At 40.4% G+C, this 12,255-nt stretch overlaps 1 protein-coding gene across 2 annotated transcripts in view; it reads right to left on the bottom strand.

The window, feature by feature from the left end:
* Positions 1 to 12,255, bottom strand: part of dscaml1 (Down syndrome cell adhesion molecule like 1) — a 147,693-nt gene that overhangs the window by 65,111 nt on the left and 70,327 nt on the right. For both annotated transcript variants that reach the window (XR_015776816.1, XM_088078955.1), the window contains exons 4-7: positions 5,942 to 6,088; positions 4,339 to 4,617; positions 2,119 to 2,394; positions 434 to 733 (exon numbers count right to left, since the gene is read on the bottom strand). Coding sequence is in view for 1 of the 2 variants with exons in the window: in XM_088078955.1 (XP_087935081.1) it covers positions 434 to 733; positions 2,119 to 2,394; positions 4,339 to 4,617; positions 5,942 to 6,088 (1,002 nt within the window). In the remaining variant the exon portion in view is untranslated. The remainder of the gene's footprint in view (positions 1 to 433; positions 734 to 2,118; positions 2,395 to 4,338; positions 4,618 to 5,941; positions 6,089 to 12,255) is intronic.

Genomic DNA, 12,255 nt, shown 5'->3' with positions numbered 1-12,255 from the left:
ACTCCTTAACCACTCTTTCCCTCCATGTGTTAGGCTACAGTCTCTCTATTTTAACATTTCCTCTGCCTGTAAACATGTCTATGTGTGTATACAGATAGGTGCAGTTGGTCGATGTGTGCATATGTGTGCTTTTACGAAGGCAGATGTGCGAGAGAATAAGTGAGACAACAGGACAATAAGCCTGAGGTGACAGACTTCAAAAAAAGAAAGAGAGAAAGAGACAAACATATACTGACTACTGCAGATAATTAAAGATTGACAGACAGAACAAAAAGAAGGAAAAACAAAAAATATCTAAATGAAAGTTAAACACATATACAGAGATAGAGGTAGAGATAAAGAAGGGTACAGGATAGGATATGGGTCAGGGTAGGGGTAGGGGTCAGGCTGTGAGAAGCCTCTGTATGACTGATATTGAAAAGTAGACAGGCACCTCTTACGTTTATGCGCGCTTGGTACTCGGCGCTACCGGCCGAGTTTCGTGCGGCGCACCGATACACTCCTCCATCACGAATCTGCGGGCTGCTGACGTTGACATGGCTCACAGTGCTGCCGTCTGAGAGCGTGTACTGGCTGGCTCTGACACGCGACAGGTCCCGGGCCACAGGCTCATCGTCCAGGGTCCAGGTGATGGTGGGAGGGGGTGCTCCTTTGGCAGCGCACATCAGGGAAAACGGCTCACCCGGGACCACCACCCTCTCGCTGAAGGAGGCCACTATGCGTGGTGTGCCATCTGAGAAACATAAGTCAAGAGTTGTGAATTTAAAAACAAATAGTAACAGTTTGTTACACTGAGTTAGAATGAGAATAATGGTGGAAAAAATGAAGAGGCTGGACTTTATTCAACAAGAGACTACATCACTATACTCTGCAAAGTGAAAGCGTATGAGCATTTTTGTTTTTGTAAGGCCCTGAATGGAAGAGTAACGCTAATTTTCAATCACATGAATAGAGCTGCAACATAATATAGGCAATCTATCTGCATGCTAAAATTACCACAAACAAATGCAGATACAATATGTTTGCATGTTGTCATAAGTGTGTATGAGGGCATGTAGTTAATGTTGCAAAATTAATGATAATTGTAAATTATTGAGACTAAAACTACAAGAGATTAAACTACAAGAAATACACAGTAACAGAATTGCTATTCAATTGCCAATGTGTCAGTCTAATTTTGTTTAAAATAAAAATACTGACATAACTGGAAACACATACACAGACACAAAACTGTACATATGAAGTAGAAGCATAATATAACTTTCTCGACAGCATTCTTGGTGGATGTAAATATGTAATGTGAACCATGCATACTTATTTTTTCACTAAGTATAAAAAGAATGGTGTCTATATTTGCTTAAAAAATTAAAAGAGATTAAAAAAAACAAACAACAAATGTAGTGACAGAAAGTCAGGTGAGGTAGAATAAAGACTGGCACAGTCCATGGAAGTAATAAGATCTGGAGGGGGAGTGTGTAAAGCACAGGACATCCACGCAGGAGACCTAGAAGTTCTATGTAAGTCAAAGTTGGCTTATAATTTTAAGACTTAGTTGACTAATTGTATTCAGTTTTTGGATTGTATAAAGCTGCTGAATACACACTGTGTACATAAACTTTAGCAGAACAGAATGGTTTGTGTTAATGCCGTATTTCAACGTTACTTGGACTCCATGGAATATACACCCAGGGTGTTGATAGTCACATTGGCTAATTACAAATTGGTACAAATAACTAAGGTGGAAATAGCAAAACTGTTGGCTCTTCAAATGATTTAGCCACTACATTGAAGGTTTCTTTAAAAAAATACTTCCTTCATTGTTTCTATATTTTAGGAGTATATGGATCACCTGCCTGTATCGATCCTATTGTTTCCCATTCTCCATGAATACCAGACAGAGGGTTTAGATCTATGTTTGATTATATTGAGCAATCAGTCATCTCTCTCTAGGTCTAAAAAGCTTGTTGGTTATGGACACCTGAGTTCTAATTGCATCTCCCTTAAAAGAAACACCAAGTCATTCCAAGCCTGATAGTATAATATGGCATAATAGCACAATAATTAAGTTCTTGTGACATAGACATTCATGACTGTACAGCATGGTCCTTGTTTCCTCACCTTCAAGCAGTATGATGGAGAAGTCCTGGGCGGTTTGGCCCTTGCGTGTGGCAAAGCACTGGTAAGCTCCCGAGTGTCTCTTTTGTGCAGCGGAAATGAACAGTGTCTCATTGTGAGCCCCCTGGATGGAAAAGTGCTGATCGGGCAGGACTGATTCTGTGTTACGGTACCAGGACACCGTAAAGTGCGGGGAACCCTGGACAGCACAAGATAGGATGACTGTGCTGCTGATCCCCGTCTTCAGATTCTTGGGAGACAAGGTGACCCGCAGTGGCTCTAGAGATAAAAGTAGGACCAAGCAGAGCAGGTAAAAAAAAAAGCAATAGGAGAAGGTACTTTTTGAAATGTCAGTCATAGGTACAAGACCTGCTTGTATCACTGGAATTACTGAATGAAAGCCATTTGAATTGAGTCACGCTGCTTTGACCAGGCAACACAAGTCATATTTTGGTGTGATTGTGTATTTGTTTGCGTGTCAGGATTTCTGCCATTGCCTGTGTATGTGCTAAGCAGCGAGGAAACGCGAGACGGAAAGAGAGAAAGGGGAGAAAATGTCAGTGAGCAATAAAGCAGCTGGTGTTAAGCGCTGGAGGCTGCTGAATGTGTGTGAGGGAGTGACAGTGCATGTGCATGTGTAAGACTTTCAACAGGGGCATTAAGTGCATGTACTGTAAATGTGTGCACAAATGTGTGTGTGTGTGTGTGTGTGTGTGTGTGTGTGTGTGTGTGTGTGTGTGTGTACCACCCTCTATACCCTGTCATAGGAGGTTTGTGGGTTATGTGGTGATGTGCCCTGTGGCCAGTCTGCCCAGTGTCCACTAACTTCACCCTTTTCCCAACCACGTCTCTTCCCTCCACCATCCTCCACCTCCTTCCTTATTTTCTCCACAAGCATGCCATCTTCCCAGCCCCTGTCACCTCCTTGCATCTCTCTCATTCATACACACACAAAAAAAATCTCTCTGTCTCTCCTCCCTTTCTCTCACGTCCTTGGTAAACAGAGCGACAGACCTGCATGACCACCGTTCTGCTCTGTCACCGTAGCGACGTCTCGCTGGGGTTTGAGAGCACAGCAGGGGAACAAGCCGTCCTTGGAGATCAAGCTCACGATCATCCCTGACGAGGGCGGGTTGAAGGGGGGCGTGTAGGAGGCACGGGGCCAGGGCAAAGCCAACAGAGCTTAAATGATGTCTCCATCATGCCTGTCCATGACCTGACATCACATTCATTACTTCTGTCTGTCTCACTCTTTTGCTCCAACTGTCAGCGTAGAACAGTGGAGGTTATGAAGTGATCAGTGACACTTTGTTTGGTCACGGGACTTAAAATATGTATTTTGCCTATATAAACAGAGCCCTCACACAAAACTAGGCTGTCTCGGCAGCAGAAAGACACTGATACTGGTTTAGTTGAAATTGGTGCTACATGACCAGAGACAATGGAGAAATAGGACGCTTTTGCTCAAGAGGTAGAAAACCTACAACTACCAGTACGCAGTGCGCCAATAAACGCTCCTGCTGGTGGGTGACGTAATACAGACTGGTCCAAATCAGACAATGGCTGCTTGCAATCTTGTATTATAGTTGAACGGTAAGCTAAAAAATTGTTTTTGAAAACATTTGAGATGATTAATACGCAATACAGAAAAAGGAATTTTGGTTTATATTTAATCACAGCTGCCTAGTTTTGCTGTTTGATCTCTGTTTTTTTTAGCCTCCATTTTCACTGTGCAGGAAACAGTATGACGCCCACTATCTGTTCACAGACTCTCGCTATTACAGCTAAATATGGCATTTAAAGATGTTTCTGAAAACATTTTGGAAAAGAAGTAGGCAGTGCAGTAACATAATCTTGATTTATGTTCAATCAGCACTGCCTGGTTTTACCATTGAATCAGATTTCAGTCTGAGTTTGAGAGGAAGAGAGAGTGGCGGGCAACTTTCTTGATCAGCTGTATACTCGTTGTCTGCGCTATTGGCTGCACGGATGGTGGAAAGTGTAGAAGTACTGCCTGTAGTTCGAGCAACAGCCTGAGAGCCAGGGAAACTCCTCCGAATGATTTATGTTATTTGGAGGTGGTTGTGGGGGAATAATATCTAGGCCCTGGTCAGATGGAGGGAAGTTTACCACAGGTCATCTACACATATTACCCACAATGTCTTGATATAAAGCTGGTTGAAATATTCCTTTAAGAAATTTGCAATTCAGTCTTTTACCCACCTATGACATTAAGGTGACCGGTCACCTCTTTGGAGCCGAAGCTATTGGTGACCTCACAGATGTAGTTGCCACTGTCCTCGAGCCTCAAGTCGGAAACGGTGAGGCCAGTAATGCGCCGTGTCCAGCGGGAGTCTGCAGGTAATGGCCGACCATCTTTAAGCCATCTGATGGTGGGGTTTGGGTATCCGGATGCAATGCAGGGCAGCTCCACGCTGTGCCCCACCTGCACCTCACCGGACTGGAAACTGTCCAACACTGACGGGGTGGACTCCGTAGGGTCTGTAGGCAAAACATTATTTTATGATTATATTTTCAGCAGCATTTTGACCAATTTTTAGATCCTTTAAAATCTGCTCTTTTTTTGCAGAGTTGGATAAGAAGATTGATACCAGTCTTATGTCTGTACAGTAAGAACATTTTCAAATCCTACAATAGCGAGGGAACGAAACTCCCTACTCTCCCTATGAGATGCTAGTACTCGCTGCCTTCATTGGTTGAATTTGGGTAGTTTTAGGCCAAAGGAATGGGATTGGTTAGGGTAAGAATGTCAAGGTAAGCCAATCAGAGGCAAAGTGAGGCAGAGGTAGGCAGAGGAAGGCGGGGCATTCCTTTGCTGTTTACCAAATTTGTGTACAGTAAATATTGTGCTACCTCTAGCAAAGGGTAAGCTTAGCACAAAGACTAGAAAAGGAGGAAAACAGTTTGCATGGCTCTGAGTTATGTGCTGCATAATTTTTTGACCCTGCCTTGTAACTTTCTGTTTTTGCTGGTTACTTATTATTTATTATGTATTACATGTATTTAAAAGGAACCATGTACAGTTAAAAACATAAATGTTACCATTTAATGCACTGTACCAGATTATATCTTAGAGCTTATTTGCATTTGCAGTCTATCAACAGGTCAGAACAATGACACAGCACAATAACGTCATAACGTTAATTTGTACAAAAACAAAAACAAAGGATAATAAAAAGCATGCAAGACAAATAATACACACAATAACACCTAATATAAGTGATACAAAGAAGACATGAGACAGACAATGCAACTACACAAAAATACATCACACATAAAAAACTACACACAATAGCACATCACAAGTGAATGCTTGTCAAACTAAAACCAAGTTATAAAGTCCTGATTTCAAGGTCAGTGAGGTCAAGGTCAGTGGTTGTCGAGCAACTGCTCAATGAGAAAGAAACTTCAGGAAGTGACTGAGCATTGCAAATACATTCTTCTGTTTGGCACATAACTGCTCATGGCATGACATGTTTTTTTTTGTTGTTTTTTTTTACTTTGGTAAAAGTATGATGCAAGCATTTTGTTAAGTCAGATTGGCAGTTTCACCTTATTTTCAGTCTTTTTACTCAGCTAAGCTAATTGTCTCCTGGCTCTCACTTGATATTTACTTTGTGGATCTGATCTTCTCACAATGTTGAAATACTCCTATTAAACAAAAACTCACAACTCTGTCTTGTAAGCCCACTGAGGGAAACCACTGTAAAAGCCATGCCACTGGTTATACACTCATTTTTTGACATTTTTTGCTCTGGCATTTAACAACTACTACGAGTAGAAATGGTGAGTAAATTTTGCCTACCCATAACAGAGAGCCTAGCTCCATTGCTCTGGCGAGTCTCTCCACTGTACTTGTGCTTTGTGATGCAGCGGTAGGTGGACAGAGCATCTTCCTTCTGCACTTCTGAGATATACAGAGCGCCAAATGAGGTCAGGAAGAAACGGTTACCTGTGGATGACAGCAGAGAGGGAACAGGGAGGAGAAAAAAGGATACGTTAGTCAACATATTTCAATAACAAATTCTAACAAAGACATTTTATCTACATATGAAACATTGCAAGCGTCTAAGGATGGAGGGTGCCGTATACTGTACAGACTTGGGGAAGCCCCTTGGGGAAAATTGATGATTTGTGATCTTGGGCTATATAGATACATTGATCTGTGTCTATGTAAGTGTATGCAGTGGAAAAGGTCTTTATCCATTTCACAACCTCAATTTTGAGTCCCACTTACTAATCAAATATTCTAACCAATAATCACATTTGGAGGGTAGTAATTAAGCAATGATGGATTATCTTTTTTTTTGGTTGTTTTTAATTAGATTTTGTGATGTCTACCGTGGGCCTTTGTTTACTTACTGGCATTTTCAACGGCTAATTACTGGCTATGTCCAATAGCCCAGACACACCAAACTGACACCAAAGACCTAGAGTGATGAAGGCTGACTGTTGCTTCGTCTAACATCACCTCTTTCTCAGCCAAAAAGTTGGACTTATACTTATAATATATAAATATATACTTATAATAACTCGTCATAGCAGCAAGTGGCGGTAGTCTGTATCTGTCATTCAAAAAGGGAAACTGAGGGACCAGTAGGACATTTCCAAGATGCTAGGCAGCCAGTTAGCATATGAACAACACACACCAATGTTGGAAAAAAAAACAAAGCATATTTACTGTGCACCAGCAAACACTAAAACAAACAATTACAAACCATTTCTGCTGAAGAGCGCAAGGGCTAAAAGCATAATCTTACTTAATATAACAAGTTTGTGTTGATTGTATGTCCTCCTGACTTTAGCAGTTTGTTTACTTTCCTCACGTCTGTTTCTGTTGTTGTGCAGGGAGCTGAACTGTCAATCAGTGCTTTCAATCACGGACAGGCACCATCATCTCCAACGCCGATTCAACATGCTGAATCAACCAAGAAAAAAGGTGGACAAGCGCTAACTAATGCCAGTGGTGCGGAATACACCAACAAAATAAGGTGACGGAAATTAACAAATGGGCCGATATTGGCCAACAGCTGAATGTTGGCTTAGTGTGAGGGTCCTTAAAAGTAAGTGCTTTAAACTAACTCTATTCAACTGTTTTTTAAAATGAGATTGTTGGACAAGCCTTCTGAAAGGAAATAAACAGTAAAATCTTCCTCTGTTGAATTCATAAGCAATAAAATGCACCTTTGCTTTATTTAATACTCTTGTTTTGCAGCCTTACTCAGTCTGGTATGGCCAGTAACTTATGGTCAATGTTAACTAAATTTAACAGTAACTAAATTTAACAGGCACAGCAAATTTTACAGTATTTGTATTACACTTACAAAAATAAAACAAGAGATGAGTCTGGCTTGTGGCTGCTGTTTATCAAAGGCTTTAAATATGTTGTGTTGGGTTTTTTTTTATACAAGTTAAGAAAAGTTCAATCCATTCCATGTCATACAATGACTTGTGCACACTCTGGAAAGTATCTAACATAAAACTCTAAATAAAACTTGTGTTTCCCCATGCATTATCCAAGATCCATTCCATATTCTGAATATTGTAGGACACATTTGTAAACGCTCTTGATCCACAAGATCCTCTGTATTCAGTGCATTCACTTTTCATTTCTGTAAAGTTGCAATTAGTGAAAAAAGAAAACCTAGCAGAGAAAAAGTGCTGTTGGGTGAGAGAAAAAGTCATGTAAGATGTGTGCCGCTTTGGAAGTAGATGAGAAATGCCAACCTCTTCACCATAAGACCCTCTTGACATACCTGAAGCACATTTTTTAGATAAATCACTGATTTTAGATGAAAGAAAAAGCAGGAGTAGAATATACATGTCTTCAAAAGGGCCAACCTCAGCACTTAGGTGAACACATGGGAGCTTTTAACGTACTCTGCCCCATCCATCGAGTGAGATATACACAATAGAGAAAGCGCATTGAGGAGGAAGAGAAAGAGAGGAGAGAGAGGGGAGTTATTGTAGGTGTTAATAATTGATGCATCTCTGTGTGTTATGGCAACAGCAGATTAGTGTCATTTTCATTTCACATCAGTGACTGCTTGGTATGCCTCTGATTTATCCACATGTCAATAGAGACAGCATGTGCACGTGTGTGTATGTGAGAGAGAAGAAAGGGAGAGGACAGAGATGGAAGGAAGAGAGACGAGGAGAGTGTATTTCAGTGTTTGATTCTTTCCGCTTCTCTGAATCTTTTTGTATTCTCTTCCCCCGAAGGGTTATTTTAGACAGTATGCACTTCAGAGTTTGTAGTAGATTGCAGATTGTTTGGTTATGTGAATGCTATTGCAGTGTGTGTGTGTTTGGGTAAGAACATGCTGGCTGTTGTTTGCTGTACATGATGTTTCAATGTCTCTTTGCAATGTTGACAAGACAGGACTTGAACAAAACAGGAGCATTGAATAACTGAATACTAGAAATATGTGCTACTCACTAGAGCTGTAACAATTCCAGTATTTGGCCCAAACCTTATGAATGGGAGTCACATTCAGAATACACAGTATGTAGACTGATGCACATAATGTGGAACCAAATTTGCAAAGCACAAGTTTCACCAGGAAACTTGTGCTTTGCATAAGTTTCCTGGTGAAACTTGCTATGATCAACAGGTGCTGAGGTTAGCACAACAGGTTGATTGGTGGGTGGGTGTAACTCTGGAAAGAGCAAATTAGATGCTGGAGCTGGATGACCACCTGCATGTTTCTGCACAGTTACAACAAAAATGGAGCGAGAGTTGTGAAAAAGACAAGGATGGCATGTTAGTGTTGTGCTGCCGTTGTAAGGTCTGAGGATGGAAATACATCCAACATGTTAACGCACAATCGATGACTCACCCAGACATGCCAATCAACATGATGATAAATGTTTGGGTGTTTTGAATGTTGAGAAAACACCAAGGCTGAAGTAATTGTTACACTCCTCCTAATGCACAACTATCATTTTTTATTATGTGGTGTATTTTAGAATTTTCACTTTCGTGGCATTAGAGATTATTTTTTACTTTAATAGCCTGTTGTGACCTGTTGCTCTTTATAAAATTGTTTGTTTAGTGCTTTTACAGTGCAATACAGTCTGTTTGAATTGGTACTTATTTTTATAATGAAAAAAGTTTACCACAGTTGCAGATGCGGAAAATGCTGCCTCAGACTCGAGCAAGAGGATTTTTTCTTTCATTGAAACATGCGCTACTGTCTGGTCAAAATTAAGTAAAACAAATGTATTCTTATGCATTTGGGTTTGTTTTTTTCAGCTGTACTAAACTCACCCTGAACCATGACTCCTTAACTGTATGTATGAAGTAATTTATGAACTAAACCGTCTACCGTTACACCCCTAAACATCGTAAGACCCACACACACGCACAGCTTCAAGCAATAAGTCAGCACCTAGCCCAAACATTTTTATTCTGAAACACTTTGGTTGTTAGCTGTTAAACGTGTTTAACTGTTGATTAAAAGAGGCTGCTGTAGCATGAAAAGCTCAATTTAAGGTACAGTTTTGGCTTGTTTTGATCTTGTTCTTAAATTGGCATTTTTGAACCAATATCTGTAGTTAATAATCATATTTTCTCAGGTCTTATTTCTATGTTTTGAGTGACAAAATATGTTTATTTTTTACTATGACTGTGAGGCTGTACCTATTTCTGCACGTATGCATGTAAAAATGTCAATACATGATTTTATGCATGTTTCAGTATCAATAAACATGTGAAGATATAAATTTATGATTAATTATCAATAACCAAGCTGGTGTGTGTGTGTGTGTGTGTGTGTGCGTGTATGTGTGTTTGTGTGTGTCACAATGTGACAACAGTCGATGCATTTTATAGCTGCACAACTCCATCCAAAAGAGATTTATTAAAAACCAGAAAGGAATAGCCTGGCTCCCTGCCACACACACGCACGCACGCACGCACGCACGCACGCACACACACACACACACACACACACACACACACACACACACACACACACACACACACACACACACACACACACACACACAATCACTCTAACAAGACTGAGATGTGAAAAAGACTGAAGGCTTTACTTCTTGTGTCAAAGCTGCCAAGTTTTGCCTGACTACACAAAACGTGCATTATTCAAAATTACAGTAAGGCTTTCCATTTGTTGTTCATTTCATTCATTATCAATTAATCTGTTGAAAAATTTTCATATTATACTATCTTACAGTCCAAAACTCAGAGATTTTTAATTTAAAATGATTTTTTAAAGGAAAAAGTTTAGTGTTTAAGTTTAATAGGAGGACTTTGCTTGAGCATTTAAACAACAGTCAAAGAGTTGTGGATTAATGTTATAAAGTAATAGTAATTTCAACACATACAGTGTTGCTTTTCAACTTTCAGGACTTTAGAGCCCTCAACTTGAAATGTTAGATATGTCCAACTGATATTTTCGGAGAGAATGTCTCCATTGTATTCAAGTCTATAAAAGGCATAACAATATGTGTGTGTGTGTGTGTGTGTGTGTGTGTGTGCGCGTGCATGTGTGCACGCGTGTGTGTGTAATTGGGCTGTCAGATTTCTGAATATATACATACATATTTGAAACTGTACATCTGCATGCATATGTGAAAGTTCACACACATGTGTTTTCATGCGAGTCAGTCTGTTGTGCTGAGTGCTAAGCGACGTAAGCTGTAATTTCCGAGCCTGCCCTTTTGTTCCAACCTGGGTATTAAGCCTTACAGGATAATATGCACTTGGCGAGTAGAACCCTGTATAACACACTGCTACACCCTGTCACAACATGCCTGGAGAGAGGAAGACGGACCAGAACGGGGTGGGTAGAGTAAGAAATTCCGAGATGGTTAAGAATGGAGAGAAAAAGAATGGGGCAGGGAGAGATTAATGAGAACAAGCTCGCAGTGCTGACTTTAAAAGGAAACTTGTTCTATTATACTTATTTCTTTTAAATTATCAATTATTGTCTAGTCAATAAAATGTCAGAAAATCGTGTGTTGTGTCCATTGCAGTTACCAGAGAAGTGTAGTCCTGTAACTCAAAATATCCCTAATGATATTAAGAAAAAAATGCAGGCACAATCAATATATTTGGCAGTACTAAAAAGCATAGACTGTCCCATCAACATGTTTTCCACCTATCCATTAATACCCATATATGTGCTGTGTGTTAACAAAACAACAAAAGATCTTAATTTGAAAAACAATATGCCAACATGGACTGGCTGTGGCTCAGAGGAAGAGTGGATCGTCCTCTATTCCAAAGGGTTCGATACAGTCAACATGTTTCCTCGTGACCACAGTAAACGCGGAAGTATATCAAATAGTTAGTTATTTGTGTTGATTTTCATACGAAGTTTTAAAGTTTGAACGGCTCTGTGGGACAATCAATGTGACACCGGCATTCACATCATTTAGCAAACAAGCTAACTGCACAAACAAGCAGTCTTATATGTGCAAATAACATTTTTTGCCAACACGAGATGTTGAACCAAAGCCAGAGACTGTATCATATCAAATTCGGAGTAAAAGGTCTCTCCTCTCTCCTTTCTCCATGCAGCTGCCTGTGTGTCCGCAGTACAGATGATCTGCACCAAGACTAATGTAAAAGTCAAGAGCACTCGCTCCGCCGCAAAATCTAGGGCCCAAATTGTCCGTACAAGTACACTGCACAGCAAAAGAAACAAGAAAAAATAAAGAATGCTCAACTTAATGCAAGCTCAGTCGACTGAGGGGTCTCCGACTGATGAGTCGAATCTTTGTCTTTCAAGGACCAACCCTTACTATCAGATATGTTTTCTGATCATTTAGTCATTTCAGCACTAAGGAGCTTATTGAAAGTGGCGTATGAAGTGAAGTATTTTATTCCCTATCTTCTCTTAACTGCTCTGAGATCAGCCCACTACACTTCTCTTATTCTCTCCTCTTTTCACCGCTGCTCTTTCTACCAGATATCTAATTTCTAGTCACTGCCAGCTCTCCTGCTGTCTGTGGAGATGAGACACACCTAAAACAGTGGAGAAGGTGCAGGCAGCAAAGGGGGGAGGAAGAGGAGGAGAAAGGGGGCTGACCCTACAGGGAGGAGGACGGCAGATGGAGATTGATGGAGGGAGAGATAGGGAGATAAAGAGA

The sequence above is a fragment of the Plectropomus leopardus genome, chromosome 6, assembly GCF_026936395.1.
Source record: "Plectropomus leopardus strain MGB_pleo_1.0 chromosome 6, ASM2693639v1, whole genome shotgun sequence".
NCBI classification, from domain to species: Eukaryota; Metazoa; Chordata; class Actinopteri; order Perciformes; family Serranidae; genus Plectropomus; species Plectropomus leopardus.
Note: the sequence above shows the minus strand (reverse complement) of the source record. Positions and strands in the feature narration are given on the sequence as shown.